The 17299-nt window shown below is 39.5% G+C and overlaps 1 protein-coding gene across 13 annotated transcripts in view; it reads right to left on the bottom strand.

Annotated features, from left to right (window-relative positions):
• Nucleotides 1–8435: 8435 nt before the first annotated feature.
• Nucleotides 8436–17299, bottom strand: part of rg (A kinase anchor protein rugose) — a 1179223-nt gene continuing 1170359 nt past the window's right edge. For all 13 annotated transcript variants that reach the window (XM_083144766.1, XM_083144776.1, XM_083109897.1 and 10 more), the window contains one exon: nucleotides 8436–10498. In XM_083144766.1, coding sequence (XP_083000892.1) covers nucleotides 10408–10498 — 91 coding nt within the window. In that variant the 3' untranslated portion in view covers nucleotides 8436–10407. The remainder of the gene's footprint in view (nucleotides 10499–17299) is intronic.

The following is a 17299-nucleotide window of genomic DNA, read 5'->3' as shown; positions in this document are numbered from 1 at the left end:
TGTACGGCAGCTAGCCGACTTTCTGAAAAGGTTCGAGGTGCTTGAGGAACAGGACAGTTGGAAGCCTATGTGGAATAGGGAAGGTACAGGCCAGGGAAATGCTCCCAGACAAAATAGAATTGGAAACCAACAACCCAGAGTCAGACAAGTTATGCAGAACCAGAGGAATGGATATTCCAATTACAACAGGCGGCGTAATCCTCCGAGAAGGGATGGCAGGAACAACTACGCACGTGGGCCGCGTCGTTCCAGATCTGATCCAGAAGAACATTCCCGTGACTCTTCACGTAACGCCTCTGAACCCAGTAACTTCAGAGCAACGGCGCCTCTGTTTGAACTTTCTGCTTCACGTTTGACGAACGAGCAACGTCAAAGCGTCGACATGACAAGAGACTTTTGTTGGGCACCATCGACTAGTGCTAATCCGAGTGGTATGCAGTCGGATTTAGCCAGTCGCCCAACGTGAATTCTTCGTTCCCGATCACGGTTGGGCTAAAATCTTGGACTTCTCTGAGAACAGATGACAGCGTTATAAAAAGTGAAGACAATCATCTTTTTGTTGTGCTGACTCTCAATGAAGGAGAACAAAGTTTTGATAGAGCACTACAACAGGCAGTTAGAAAGGAAAATTTACCCAGGGCTCCATTAATTAAGGCAACTGTAACAGGCGTCGAGTTTATTTGTGTTCTGGACACTGGCAGCGAATGTAATCTCATGAGCTACGCCATTTGGAAGAAGATTAAAGAGAAGCTGCCGTCATTGCAGTTACAAACATGTCCAGATGTTAGGCTGACTGATTTCACTGGGAGAAACAAAACTAGAGTTGTGGGATGTAGACAAGTATATCTGGAGATTGCTGGAAGAAATTTATTGGAGGACATGTTTGTCTTGAGAGGTCTCAAAGCTGACTTTATTTTGGGCTACCCATTCCTCAGGAAATATGAAGCAGGAATTGACCTACAGCGCGAGAAGTTATCCCTCACCGTAGACGGAGTTCCGGTAGAGCAGGACCTCGTGAATAATGGATCTTCAACAGGGACGTATGTAAGAAAAGTCCGTGAAGATTCCCATGTCGATCAGTGGATGGCTAGTCCTGACGACATTCTGCAGAAGGTCAATGCGAATGAGATTTTATGCGAAAGGGGTAGAAGCCAATTGAAAGAAGTCTTATTGAAGCATAGAGATGTATTTTCCGAGAGACCAGGTACTATTAAAAACTTCCAGTGTGAGATTGAACTCACCACCACAGAACCTGTGTATCGATCTCCATATCCCATACCTATAGCAAAAAGGAAACTCCTGGAGGAAGAATTAGAAAAGTGGAGACAATGGGGTGTTATAATGCCTTGTAATTCCCCTTACTTGAACCCTTTAATTGTAGTCGACAAGCCTGACGGTACAGTACGCCCATGCATTGACTTCAGAAATTTGAATAAAATTGTACGTGTTCCACGGAATTCAGTTGAGCCCATTTCGGATGCCTTTCAAAAATTTAAAGGTGCTCGTTATTTTACAAATCTGGATCTGGCTTCTGGATATTTACAGATCCTGTAAAAACTGACTGCCAACCATGTACTGCCTTCTCCTATAAAGGACGTCAGTGGATGTTTGCTCGAATGCCTTTTGGTATCTCTAGTGCTGTGTCAATTTTCATAGCTGCCATGCATGCTGTATTTGGTCCTGAAACCGAAGAGTATCTAACTCAATATATGGATGACTTGCTGATTTTCGACAAAGAACTCTCCAAGCATCTCGAACATCTGGACGAAGTGTTGCAGCGACTCCAAGAAGTAGGGATGACTGTAAAGCTGCGAAAATGTGAATTTGTCAAAAAGGAAATTACCTACTTGGGTCACATTGTTTCTGGAGATGCTATCAAAATCCAACCAGACAAAAATTCCGCCATTAAGTTATTTCCTAAACCTAAAACTAGAAAGGATGTTCGGAAATTTCTTGGACTCGCCAACTGGAGGCGGAAGTTCATTGAAAATTTTGCAGCTAAATCTGAACCGCTCACCAAGCTGTTAGGTAAAAATCAACGTTGGATTTGGGGAGACGAGGAAGAACAAAGTTTCCAGCTACTGAAGAATGAACTTGTAAGAGATGCTGAATTAGCACAACCTGATTTTGAACAGGAATTCTGTATCCAATGCGATGCTTCTGGGAAAGGATTGAGTAGTATACTTTTCCAAATGGATGGTGAAGAGAAAAAGGTCATTCAGTATGCAAGCCGAAAACTGAAGGAGAACGAACGCCATTACTCCATCCATGAGTTAGAATGTTTGGCCATAATCTTTGGAGTTGAGAAGTATGCTGTTTATTTGAAAGGTAGGCCTTTCACTATCTACAGTGATCATAAAGGGTTGGTATGGTTACAAGATGCCCGTAACTGGAACAGTCGTTTGACTCGCTGGTCTCTAAAACTCCAACAGTACCAGTATAAAATAGTATACGTCTCTGGTTGCCAAAACGATCTGGCAGATATTTTATCTCGGTATCCTGCTGATGATATACATCAGATTCAACCTGAAAATAGCCAGCAGACATTCAGAATAAACTACCTGTGGGCCGAAAGAAGAGAAATAGATGACGTCGACAAGTGGAGAGAGGCACAATCTGAAGATGAAATCTGCAAAAATTTACTCCAATCTCTAAATTCTCAGGAACCTAACCTCAGATTGCATCGTTCCTATCGCATTCAAGAAGGAATTTTATTTAAGAGAGGATCAGACAATCAGTCCCTTTGGAAACTGTGTGTTCCGGTGGTAATGAAGCAACCTCTCTTGAAAGTAATTCATGATGAAGCTGGACATTTTGGAGTATCCAAGACATTGAAGCGACTTGCAGTACGATACTTCTGGAAAGGCATGAAGGACGACGTAATACAGTACATCCGAGATTGTGAAATTTGTGCCCAGAGTAAACCAGACAAATTAGGGATACTCAAGGAGACCCTTCATATCAGTCCCAAGCAACCTCATGAGATGCTTTCTCTGGACTTGATTGGGAAGCTTCCTCGGTCTAATGGATACCAGTACATCTTGAGCCTTATTGATGTGGGTACACGTTTTGTCTCCGCATATGCTTTACGGACTGCCAGCACCACAGAAATTATAAACACGCTTCAGAGAGGATATTTTGCTCACTATCCAAACGTTACGTTTACCCTAAGCGACAGAGGAGCTCAGTTTACCTTGAAGCAGTGGAAGGAATTTACCAAAAGCCGTGGTTTCCATCATGTTTGCACAACAGCTTACAATCCAAAGGGGAACATGGTAGAACGAGCAAATCAAGAGATAGTCAGATTACTTCGTTTATTTTGTTATCGAGAACATCAGACTTGGTCGCGATACATATCAAAAGTTGTTTGGTTAATTAATTATTCTATTTCTGAAACAACTGGATATTCACCTGCTGAACTATTCTTCAATCATCCTATACCCAGAGAGATCCTAACTCATTTCAATTGGCCCGAACGGGAAGAAGCCCAACCGGATTGGAAGTCCAAATTGTTCTTAGCCCAAGTCAGGGAGAAGAAGAAGCTATCGAAGAATATAAAACAGAAGGGAAACGCCAAGACAGTGACAGTTGGAGACTTCGTGATGGTTAAAAACCATTCCTTAAGCTCATCACTAGATAGGACCATTCAAAAGTTATTTATGTTGTGGATAGGACCTTATCTAGTGGACAAAGTGGAAAATAATGTTGTGACATTGCTAATTCCAAGGACTAAAGAATTATATGATAAGGTTAACTTGGATAACCTAAAACTGGTGCGTTTTTCGGAGGATAAAAAGAAAGAGTTTGTACTTTAAAACTAAGTTTCCTCCAGGTAGATAACTTCCTTCCTGAAACTTAGTTTCCGAAAGGAAGGGGCAGATGATATGATCCATATTTTTATGTGACGTCACCAGTAGAAAATATGTCACTAATATATTTATTTTGTGAAAGAAAGCGTAATTTCCTTGTTATTCTATGTAATATTGTGCCTTATTAGTAATGTATATCTTTTGTTTAATGTTTGTTGTATTTTGTGCTCTGTTATGAGTAGTTTAATGTACCTTCATGTTTGCGAGAGTGCACTATACGAATTTGTATTTCTAAAGATGTATAGATGTCAGTTTTGTTGATAGTATCCTTTTGTAGATAGTGAATGATTCATCTGTACTTTAATCTGTGTTCTCGAAAATAGTATAAAAGCGAGGATATCGCATAAGAATCATCACACTTTCGCCACGGATCGTCGAAGCTTTTAAACTTAAAAAGAACTCCTCGGTGTTGTGCATACATCTTGGTATGGTAGTTCGGGGTGCAAGCTAGGCCTATGTGAACATAGGTACGCCGATAGCCATGCATTGATGATATGCACAATACTGCAACCAATCTACGTTAAATAATAAAGCTAGCCTAAGGAGTAATTTGGAAATAAAAGGCTAAAGAGCAAATATTGGCTCAGTTATCATTGCATATCTCTTGGTGTGGTAGTTCGGGGCGCAAGCTAGGTCTATGTGATCATAGGCTTGCCGATAGCCACGCATTGAGTTTATGCATTTTAGTTGAGTCAATTCATCAACAAAGCGAAATCCTCGCCTTCGTCTCAAGTATATTTGCACTATAATTGCAATAAATAAAGAATAAAACCTTTCAGTTTATACATACTGCAGTAATGTGGTTTTATTTCTCTGTGCTGTGAATATTGTCTTTGCCTAACACTACCCCTGTACCTGAGAGGAGTCTGTGTACTTCACCGAGTCTCATCGTTCACCGCTGAGTATTATTAAGTTAATATTAATAGTATAATAATACGACGCGTGAAGTAATTGTGCTCCAGAACGTGTCACGTAACCTTAACAAAAATCCTAATTTTCCATCCTTGTGACTTGGATCTTCAAGATTTAGGAAGAATTCAGACTGACGGCACACACACCCGTCGTTTGCAATGGGTGACCCAATCAACAGAAACTTTTCACATCGTAGTGGCACGACAGGCTGCACAAGCCTGTGTTCGATTTGTGAAATCCTCAAGCGACACATATAGCTTGTAGCTTCGGCGTGAAACCTGGTGGGTCAATCTCATTGTCACCTTGAAACGGCAGCTCGTGTTGACCACAGAAGAAAAGTATCTTGTCAACCGGTGGGAATGTCCCTTAGTTTTATTCTATCTCCTTTTTCTGTGCTTGTTAATTAAACAGGCAACATCTTACGGTTGGGCATACACAAGAGATGTGATATGCAGAAATTTTAGCGGAAAATGCAGGCTCCACCAGGCATACCGTGCCTTTGCTCTACAGCGACAGCAAAAGATCAAGCGAAGTCAAGGGTGACTCGGTAGTTCACTTGGTAGAACAAAGAATGGCACGGTATATGCCAGAGACCCTGGTTTTGGAGTCATGGTCGAGCTTGCATTTTCCGCCAAAATTTCCACATATGCAACATCTTCTTGCTTTCTCTTCTCGACATTCATAAAATTTTCGGCCTTCATGGCTGCCCCTTTGCGGTAGTTAGTATTTGAGTGTTTTTCCAAAACATTGACTTAAAAGTCCTTTTTTAACCCACGAAACTCTCGGACTGCATACACGAAACTTGGTCCGGTCACTAATAAATCGTCACTCAAAACTTAGATTTTCAGTCGATCTGTACAGCTTATTTCCTTTCATAAAGGAATGCCCATTACTGCGGAAATATTTACTTTAGAGACCTTCGATCTCTTCGGCTTATGACCCGAAACTAGCACTACACTGTCGGCAATGTCTTCAGCTTTGGACCCAAACTTGTACTAATAGTGGTAGACTTCAGCACTTTCCAGGGAAATGTGTCACTAGTCCTCTTCCCCCCTCCTTCCCTCCGAATCTCTACATCTTATGAAACTGTCAATGGACACTGACTCATACTAATCGACTGTCACACTTACTCGTGAAGTCTTATTGAATTATTCTGTTGTACAGACCAACTGTGAAATTGAATCCGCGTATTTATATCATATTATATTCTGGAATGTTCCGCACCTTTTTTTTTTATAGTAATGCAACGAATCGCCCGACTCATGGTGATACCTTCAACAGTATTTTGATGTGCAACTTCCAAATGCTGACAAATCTTTAAATAATGCTCAAGTTCGTTGCGACAACACAAGAAAAGTTTACGTACAATATTATCAATAACAGGGTTATCCTTCAGGGTTCTAGAACATTCTCCGCCTTTCCTCGATAATTATATTTCTCCTTAAATTGTAATCACAATATTTTATTTCACACACACAAGCCAAAAACCTCATTTTATCTAGTGTAAATCGAAATATTTCGGAGGGGGCTCGAGCCCCCTGAGCCCCCTCCTCTGGATACGTGCCTGCATGGGACCATCAGCGGTTGCCCTCGATGTGAGCACCATGTGTCCTGGCAATAGCCCTGCACCGTAACTTCCATTGTAGGAGGCTCCGTTGAAGTACAGGAATGGGAATTTTGAGCCACTCCTCCTGGCAGGCTTTCCAGAGGCCACGGACAGTGGTGACACGATGAGATGCAAGTGCTCTTTTCAATAGGCCAAACCCGCAAAAATCCATGGGACTGGCATCAGATGACTTCACTGGTATGTCCTGGAAGGGAATAGCCTGGATGCCGGTGTCTGCCGCCATTTGTTGCAGAAATCTCTGTGTAGAACAAGATGTATGTGATGAGGCCTTATCCATATGCACACGGACCTGATTTATTGCATTTCCATACAAACGAGGCAGATCGTCTGTATAAATTGGTGTGAGGATATGTTGCTGATAAAATGCGGAGTTGATTTCGCAGTTTTTAGGCACCTGCCGAATCGTTAACTTGCCTTCATAGCAGTATCCCGCGACAACCAGAAATCCCTTCGCGAAACTTGCTTCGCACTGACGGATGAAGTCAGGACGGGTTTTTGTGTCTCGTGGGGTGTACGTTACGGCTCGAATTTTGCCACAATCGGATAGATAAATCCATGCTTCATTGAATATGGCAACAAACTTCCACTTTTCCCCAGATAGATGGCGTTCGTAGAGTCGTCTGCAGTGAGTCTTTCTCTCCGCAGTGAGGAAGTGTCCATGACTTTTAAACACCATCCGGAGCTTTAATTTGTCACGTAGCTTGCGGTTCACTGTTGACTGTGCCACGTGCACTCGTCTTACCATCATACGTTACGTAGGAGGGTTTTCCTGTAGGGCCATTCGGCACAACTTCCGAGCTACATGTGGAGTCACGGCAGTCCACTGTTGCTTTCAACTCCCCTTTGAGGGTGATCGAAGTGCTGGAACGTCGTGGTGTCGATTAATTATGTTCTTGATGGTCGTTAACCCCAATGCACATCTATTTTCCCCACACTGTTTTTGAATCTGTGTCACGGAAAACTTGGCGTGGAAAAGTGCTACGACGCAGTCTTCCCAAAACCTGTTCACCTTGAGAGCCATGATGCACACACCACACACACGCGAACTTTGCAGGATACTAGAGGCCTTTAGCTTTCTCCTGCTGTTTGAATCATTTAGATCGGTTGATTCTGTGAGCAGGGGTGAAGGTTTAAAATCGGACACATATATATATCAACCTTCTGTATTCCTGACGGAGAAGTCGTGAAGGTTAATTCTCCTCCTATGCTGTTCAGCCTTCCCCTACTTGTGTCACCAATCCAACTCAAACTCTCATTCCACCTGAACTGCACGGATCAAAGATCCAGTGCACTTGTTAAGGTAGTTTATGGCATGAGATGAAGGCAGTATCATGTCACTGCATTGTTTTTACTCTTCTGGTGGAAGTGTTGGCTCATACCAAGTTGTAGTGCTGCTAGGCTGTGTCATGTTGTTCAGAGCATTGTGCTTTCTGCCTGTTGTTTTGGGTGTTTTGTGGTGTCTCTGCAGTTTTGTTTGCTGCCTGGGATCAAAAAAAAAAATGGAAACATGAAACTTTTTTCCATGTACTCCCTCTGTCCCATAATTATTGTCCGGTACACCTTCGTTTGTTGTCTCATAATAATTGCCTGATATTCAAACTGTGACATTGGTTTATACAGAAGAAGAACATGAAACAAGGGAATGAGTCATACAACTTTATTACTCAAGGATCAGTACAAATTGTGCTTTCCATCTGCCTCTTCGTCTGTCATTTCTTTACTACCATTTTGGCATACCAGACTATAATTATGGGACAGAGGGAGTAATATTTTTATGGTTTTTAGACCACCACACCATGTATAAGTGATATACTTGAAGCAAATCTCGAATTTGATAATCAAAAATAATCTGTAACGACACAAGCTGTGTAAGGGGTTGTGTAGGACCAGGCCTTTAATTCTTTAAATTTAAAAAAAAGTTTCAAAAGAGCATATCTCAGTTATTTTCAGTTAAAATTGCCAGAGGTACAAAAATTAACACATTGAGCAAGGATTAGAAGACTAAGTCAAAAAAAAAATTAGTACAATATAATTTTATTTACTCTAATCAGTACACTATGGCTGCGAAATATACAACCTTTAAGTTGTCTGCTGACAATTCTGCCCTATAAAACATGCACACCTTAAATTAAGCAATGAATCTGCATATTGCAACATATGATCCCTTGACAAATACTCCTCATTTGCATAAGAAGAGACCCTATTGTTTTTCCTCCTTTGCCAAGAAATCTGTTCTGTATATATAAGTTTACATAAGACATCTACATTACAGCAAAAAGGTTACAAGCATACTGCTATTGGACAAATGAAAGAATCATGTTAAGATTCTTCACTGACTATTTGTTGTGTATGTATATACACACTACAATTACTCTAGCAGCTTTTCTATTAGACATCAGGGAAAAATAATTGATCAACTTTGACCATATTCAAAGAAACATCCATATAACAGCAACTGTTCCTCAAAATTTACAAACCAATCCAGACTATATAAACGGCTCATTTCTTATATATATTTAGTTTTTAAATCCACAGCAGTTATCATTTCGGAGCTCCTACCGTGGTAGAGTGGAACGGATATTTTTTTTCCTTTCAAATTATTGCCAACATCAAAAATTACAAAATAACAGGAAAAAAAGGGATAATGTGATGCGTTTTACAGTATCATCTTCGTATATACATGGAAAGTTCATGTGAAATGGACAAGTAATCAGTCTGGAGGGAATACTTACAGTAAGCACGGATGCCATTCTTAGTTGCATTGCATGACTAGATTAGCCTTTTTTCTCATTTTTTTTTGTATTAATGGTATTCCAGAAAAAAAATAGATAAAGTTGTAAATACTAACTTATCTTACATCAGGTTAGGTTTAAAAAGCACACAGAGGAAGAACACCATTTACACCAAGCCACATGCACACACACACACACACTCATGTTTGCACAAAAGTTCACACTCGGCTGCACGCAAAACTGAAACAGCATGTACAAACATCAATCAGGTAGCTAGCTTCCAAAAACACGTATAAGGAAAAAAATATTGCATCAGCTAAGTCTTGTAGATTTGAATTAATCACTTATAATTATTTGACTTAACTGCACATTTCATTAAAATGATAATGTAGAAAAGTTGTACTACAAATCACCAATATTTTTTTGTTAACTTTTAGATTACACAAGCCACTAGTTTTTTTAGTCATTAATTAGTACAAATCTCTTATTACATACACAACCTTACTGTCAAAAATTAATACATGATAATGGAGCATACAGGAAGCCCCAAATATATTATAACCAAAATACCAGTGTTTCTTTTCTGAGCAAATTCTGGTTGATTTTTTTTTTTTCCTGTAAACAATGGTCAATGGTAACATCGGGTTTCCAACCAATGATAATGAATGCTATAATACTGCTAATACTTATGTTGGCAAAATACATTTAAGTACAATTTCATGGGATTACACATTTGTTGCTACTCTGCTTTAAAAAAGGGGGAGGGGATATTTCTATTTTCAAAACCTTACAAAGTCATTAGAACACTGACGATAACAACTTGTTGCAGAGTTTTTCTTTTCTCCAAAAATCTCTTAGCTGTTTATTCACTCGTGGAATCACAGCTTGGAATGTACACGTACAATATATTAGTCTCCTTCCATGATCATAAATCACAACAATTAAAAAAATACAATTGTGGTAACAATGCATAATGATAAATACCAACCCCAGTAAATACAAAAAGTGCATCACAAAAATCGGACATGGAATGTGAAAAAACTTCAAACGAAGTACCTGTTATCACTTAATCAACAACCTATTTAAAGTCTCACATTGGAATTATCTTAGTTTTCTTTCTTTGCTGCGAACATTGCATCAATTGATTATGCAATGTATTTTTATTTAAAATAAGATAAACTTGATCTGCAAATAATGCTTATCTCACGATTACAGACAGTTGTCTTTCCCCTTGTACACGTGACAGTTATGTTCCTGTACAAGTAATTCAATATCTTTGTTGAAACTCATGGTGCCATCTATTGAAGTCTATATGAAACACGACTATGGATCCTGTTGCTAGTCCAGCTAAAAGGAACCTGAAAGGAATAAAATTATAATAAAATGTATTCAAGATATAACTGGAACATCTCCTGTGAGCATGGACTATACAAGAAAGTCAGTACAATAGAAACTAGGCAATGTACTGATGTTCACTGACAGGTATTTCATGAAGACACTGAATGTTATTCATTTCCTTAAAAAATGAAATGCCAGTGTTTTTACTTTAGTAAAACAACCACCACTTTTGAAATTATTTTATGAGGCCATGGCACGTTAATTAAATGTTTATATTAGGGCTGAGCCGATACCAGTAGCGGCTCGTGCCTAAAATAACAGGTGAAGAAGTATATTTATAGGCAATGAAAACAAATAGTAAGTGCCAGTGCCCCCCCCCCAATTTAAAACGTCTTTTTTGTCTTCATCCGTCCATCTGGAAAATGGTGTCTGCAACAAATTACACACTAAGTCATTTACTGGGTTCATTGTAGAAACCACAGCTCAACACATGAACACAACACACGATAGGAAACGCGAAACACACACGCGGAACAAGATCTCGCGAGAACGCGAAGATTTTGCGACAAGCACTGGATGCGATGTTTTCTCCGACGAGAGAACTGCTTCATCTAGAAGGCGACACCCGTTCAAGGCCAACGCTAGGTGACGTCACCATTGCCATGACAACCGGCTAAGTTTTCCGCAACCTAGCGGTGTTTGCTCTTGGGTTGGGACGAACTCAATACGTGCGTAGCGCCGAGCGGCGTGTTATTTGAGTATTATCGTGTGCGTTCTGCTGGGAAATAGTTTAATTTAACAAGCAAATGAAAAATGTCAATATTAATTTGAAATTTAGGTGAAAACATCTGCACTTGTTGCACTTGGCCAGCCGCCACTGGCCGATACCACTCTGAACCGATGCTGATACTTTCACCGATTCCCACCAATGCAGGTACCGATACTTGTATAATTCAAGTAGAAAATAAAGGCTCGAGTTCCCGCCACGAAAACTGTCCAGTCAAGCCCTCCAGGGTTGCCACACTACTTCTAAGCTGCTCAGTCCACACTTCGCGCTTTATACGTATGCAGCCGATTGCATCTTCACTGGTGTATTGTGTACGGATCATTTGGTTTTGTGTTCATTTACGTGCGGTACAATGGCAGGTGGAAGTGATGGTGGTGTACGTACCTGACGAATGGACATTAAAAAACAAAGTAAGGTAATCATTGGAAACATTTACAAGTTTTTTCAGAAATCTTGCATATAACGAAGAAGCAAGGAAGAACATACATTATGTTGTCTTTGAGTCACCAACAAAGAGTTCCAAACTGGAATGCAAAAACAGTGAAATGGACGATTTTAACATTTGCTTTGATGTAGTAGTGGCTGTCTCTACAAAGATCAGCAGCTGCTGTCTCTCTTTTGCCAGCATTGTTGTTAAGAATTGTTTCCCCTTTTGTTTATTCAGCCGACATGCTTGTCGTTTTCGGTTTACATTTTATAACCACTTTCTTGAAGTGTAAACATAATATAGTATGCCATTGGCCTTCCTTGAACAAGTCTTGTTTGTTTCAAATTACAAAACATGTGTTTGTTGGCTATTATAAAATCTTGCAAGAATGAAACACTGCCTCGGTGGCACAGTTCAATAAGCGGCAGAATTTTGCTCTACCCACTGAAGTTCACTGGTTAGAGTCCCGGCCTTGTGTTCTTTGTAAGTGTCCATTCATCAATTCTATCCAATCATTCATCCTCATCATCGCGATTGGTCAAAGATGACAGAAAATTAGTGCTAAATAACACAAATACAAAAAATTAAGCAAATTGCTATGATAAAATTCACTTTCAATGGCATATTTTTATGGAAACCTACTAAAAGTTGATTGGTATTAACATCTGTACAAGTTTGTTTCATGCTTTCTTTATTTTCAACATCATACCCCCTTAATTTGATTCCGCATTTCCCCAAGCACCCCTAGAGATTAATTCTGGTGAAGCCACTGTTATAGAGAGAGAGATAGTGATTATTGTTACTATGGACTTAACGGGAAATCTATTGTTCCCCCAGTAAGTAAATGTAGCCGGGCACATGTTACAGGCAGCGCTCAGGTGAGCGCAAGATCGATGTGCAGCAAGATCCGTTCAAAGAAAACATAAAATACAGTTGACATGTCACTCTAAAGATGCTGTGAGTTCTTAAAATTAATTTCAATGTTTTATTACAAACTTTCTCGCTGAAAGTTTTTATGTGATCAAATAAAACGCGAGTTAGCCAGTGACAATATTTTACATTACATAACCTGAACATTTTTGCGAATCTTGGAACATTTTACTTTTTTACTTCACATGCTTATACAATTTGTGTATAAAATATATACTGTAAGCATCTATGAACCTTAAGAATGTTTCACTATTTTTTCCAATCCTCTTGCGTCACTGCTTCCATTATTTTATAGTTTGAAGTAAAAAATTAATAATTTCCTCGTGATTCATGGAAACATATTTTTTTATTTTTATAAATGGCCAAGAAAGTACATCAGTGAAAAAAATATCTTGTAATGTTCTTTACGTTAAGTACTATTTTCTAACATTTTTTTTTCGGAATTATTATTGAAAGTTGAAATTGTTGCTTATTGGCAACACTGTAGCTGGCTGGCGTGACCTTGACTGGACAGTTTTCATGGCGTTTACTTTGGTTACTGAGTCATACTAATTCAGCACATCACATTTCTTTAATGACTTGAAATGATTTCCAAATTTTTATCATGTAGCATTATAACACTTGAAAACACTTGAAAATATCTTATTCATATTTTGGATGCGTGCGACTTACTCACTATCATATATAAGACTTGTCTTTGACAAGTATATACTCACTGTACGTAAGTAATTAACATATATTGATTTTATGCTTATATTTAAAATGACTTGTGATATTTGGTATTTTTTTCATGTGAACTTCTCTCTAGACCCAGAGGATGCAAAAAAATTGGATTTTGAAATATTGCAAGACTTTTGAAAGTGGTGCAGTTACACCAAAAAATCGGTGGATCGTGTCTTTTCTTTAATTTCATGTAAACACTATTCATTCTTGTCGTTTGGGTTAACCTGGAGAGGGAGAAAAGCAAAACAAATTCCACAGCAACCTTCCCAAGAACTCCGCATTCATCTGGCCTGAAAGCAGCCCAGCATGAAAGTAATGCTAGTTTTAAAAGCATCCATCTTTCTTATCCCACGAGTTTGTGAGCAGGAATTGGAAATGAATGATTTATTTTATTTCCACACAGCCTTTATCAGGTAGTTCCATGCCTTCGAGAAGTTTGGTCGCAGCTTTCACTTTGCCCATGCCTTTGATATTGTGTCATCTGCTTTCTAGGAGGGTTGGGGTTTGTCCGGAACTACATGCTGAATTTCTTGCTTGTCACAAGGAAGGGTAAACAAGCTTTTGAAAAGAACAAATGTTGCTCTTGGCTGCAGTTCTAGCAACTCAAGGACAATGGTATTGGTGCAAAATATTTGAGCCGATGCTTACTAATACCGATTCATCAACATCGGTATCGGCTCAGCCCTAGTTATATCAATAAAAACAATAAAATGGCACACTCAATTACAGATCACCAAATTGGAAACATTTTTATCAATTTCACCAATTAAATTCTATGAATACAGTGCCTATTAATATGTCTCAATTTTAATATAAAGTATAAAACTATGTCACAGAACCATATGTTACTCTTAGTTGTGCTTCTTGGGTCAAACACATTCATTAAATATTAGGGGAAGGTCATGCAGTACTGACTCCGAATGCCGCTAGGTGCGCTGTTGTTAACTGTACGTCTGTGTCCGTGTCGTCTGCTATTTCCCAGCGCTAACTGTTGTAGTAGGAGAATCCAAGTGTGGTGTGCCTGTCCGCTATCGATGTTTAGCTCATGTGGGAAGTGAATTATGGCATGTGTTTCCTTGATTTTGGTGTCTATGAGTGTGTGGGCGGTGGGCTTGACTTGTCCCTTTTGTATTGTATGGCTGTTGTATTTGATGTGTTTAGCAAGACCAGTAATGGGTTGGGCTTTTTTTGCATCTGTTAGGTGTTGTTGGATTCTTTCATTGACAGATCTGATGCACCTGCCGATGTAATATGCCTTGTACTGGCACTCTGCACGTACACACCTGTGTTATAGAGGGCGGAGAGGAAGTACCGTTTGTGTTTGTTTAGTTTATCAGCTATTTAGGCATTGGGTTTGTGCGCTACTTTGATGTAATAGGGGAGAAGGGATTTGGATATGCTGTTGGATGTAAGGGGAAGGCAAACCACTTATATTTACCATTGGAGGTTGATTGTGGCTGCGTAGGGTGCCTGACCTGTATTTCCACTTTACTGCACCAAATGGAAAGTTGTGCTTCAGTGTAGCTAACCATGTTTCAGGGCTATTTCAGTGATGGTGGCTATCTCTTCTCATAGATCTTCTTCTCTGTAACAGTAGGAGAAGGCTCTTCGATAAAAGTTCAGCCACACATTAGCTTTTTGTTTGGGGGATGGCTGGAAAGAGCATGTATGTACTGGTTGCCTGCATCTGGTTTTCTGTAGACAGTGGTTATGAATTTGTTAAGTGTGCGGTTGATGGAGATGTCCAGGACGTTGATCTTGCCATGTTTATCTTGTTCTATGGTGAAGTTGAGCATGGGGTGGATGCTATTTAGTTTCTTCTACAAACATTCCTAGGGCCTTGCCATGGGCAATCCGCTATCAGCTCCTTTAGCCAACATAGTCATGAACTTGGCTAAAAAAGAGATACACCACACTCCAGAACTGCAATACATCCGATATGGAAGGTACATGGACGACACAATAGTCATATAGAAAAAGGCAGAAGAGCTCAACCTTCCAGTGAAAAAACTAAATATCATCATTCACCCCAGACTCAACTTCACCATAGAACAAGATAAACATGGCAAGATCAACGTCCTGGACATCTCCATCAGCCGCAGACTTAACAAATTCATAACCACTGTCTACAGAAAACCAGATGCAGGCAACCAGTACATACATGCTCTTTCCAGCCATCCCCCAAACAAAAAGCTAATGTGTGGCTGAACTTTTATCGAAGAGCCTTCTACTGTTACAGAGAAGAAGATCTATGAGAAGAGATAGCCACCATCACTGAAATAGCCCTGAAACATGGTTAACTACACTGAAGCACAACTTTCCATTTGGTGCAGTAAAGTGGAAATACAGGTCAGGCACCCTACGCAGCCACAATCAACCTCCAATGGTAAATATAAGTGGTTTGCCTTCCTCTTACATCCAACAGCATATCCAAATCCCTTCTCCCCTATGACATCAAAGTAGTGCACAAACCCAATGCCTGAATAGCTGATAAACTAAATGAACACAAACGGTACTTCTTCTCCCCCTTTATAACCCAGGCGTATACATGCCAAGTGCGAGTGCAAGGCACATTACATCGACAGGTCCATCAGATCTGTCAATGAAAGAATCCAACAACACCTAACAGATGCAAAAAAAGCCCAACCCATTACTGGTCTTGCTAAACACATCAAATACAACAGCCATGAAATACAAAAGGTACAAGTCAAGCACACTGCCCATACACTCATAGACCTCGATAGCAGACAGGCATACCACACTTGGATTCCCCTACTACTACAGTTAGTGCCAGGAAAAAGCAGACGACACGGATGTAGATGTACAGTTAACAAAAGTGCACCTAGCAGCAGTAGGAGAACTACGAACAATAGAAGCATGCCAAGCAACAGTACAAGTTCCAACAAGGATGGTTGCAGTGGCCTCTGAAATTAATAGAACAAAGAAGAAAAAAAACAGTCTCGTGGATAAAGTGAGAACTTGTTTCTCCGTATTTAAGACCTCATTATTGACTAAAATAAAAATAATATAATATCCACAAGATAGAAAATTGTCACCCAGTACTGACCAGTCACTTCTTTATCAAATTCTACAGTGTAAATGATTGATAAGATGTTTATTCAAGCAAAGTAGAGATGCAAAACGTTTAGACATTGATAATTTATGTGTAGCGATGCAAAAACAATTAAATTGCAAGATATTTAGACAGAGTTCCAGATCAATGCTTGTCCTGGTCAGCACATTTGACATGTGCTGAAACTTTACACTGGGTTTCTAATTTTTGTCTTTACCTGTAGAGCTTTCTGTGTGGATGAAATATTGTCAATAATACTGAAATTAGATGAAGATTGAAATGAGCCACTGATATGAGAGGTTGAAGTGCGAGCTGATGATTTTTCCAAGAGTGGTTCAGCCAAATGAGCTGTAGTTTGGGCTAAATGGCATCCACTCTTTTTTATTACAGAAAGCAAAATGAGGAGGTATAGCATTCTTTTCTCATTTCCAGCCAGTGTAAACAGAAAATATCGTTCAATTGTTGCTATATATCATAACCTAATATACAGTATGTTGCATCAAAATCATAATTTCACATCAAAAAGAAGTAATGTAACTTTTGGCAACAATCAATAACAATGAACACCTTTACTGCCTTGTAGCCCTCAACTCCGCACACACAGTGTAGTTTCCGTAGTATATGATGCATGGGTATAGTATTCTTCCATAAGCATCTTTAAAGTGCTGTTAATCTAATGTTTGGTCCGAGAACTGGCAATGGTTGGTACTGTACGATTTTCCCCTACTTCTTTGAAAACGTAACTGATCATTACAGTACCAAGTGGCATGTTACATTTAGATAAAATAGGAAATTAGCCTCTATTCTAATCATAAATTCTAACTCAAGAACCTCAGGGTCCATGATGCCTCTACTCTGTCTGCAATCCATAATAAGGTGCT

The sequence above is a fragment of the Lepisma saccharinum genome, chromosome 1, assembly GCF_977018435.1.
Source record: "Lepisma saccharinum chromosome 1, izLepSacc3.1, whole genome shotgun sequence".
Taxonomy (NCBI): domain Eukaryota; kingdom Metazoa; phylum Arthropoda; class Insecta; order Zygentoma; family Lepismatidae; genus Lepisma; species Lepisma saccharinum.
The sequence above is the reverse complement of the archived record's forward strand: the minus strand, read 5'-3'. Positions and strand labels throughout refer to the sequence as shown.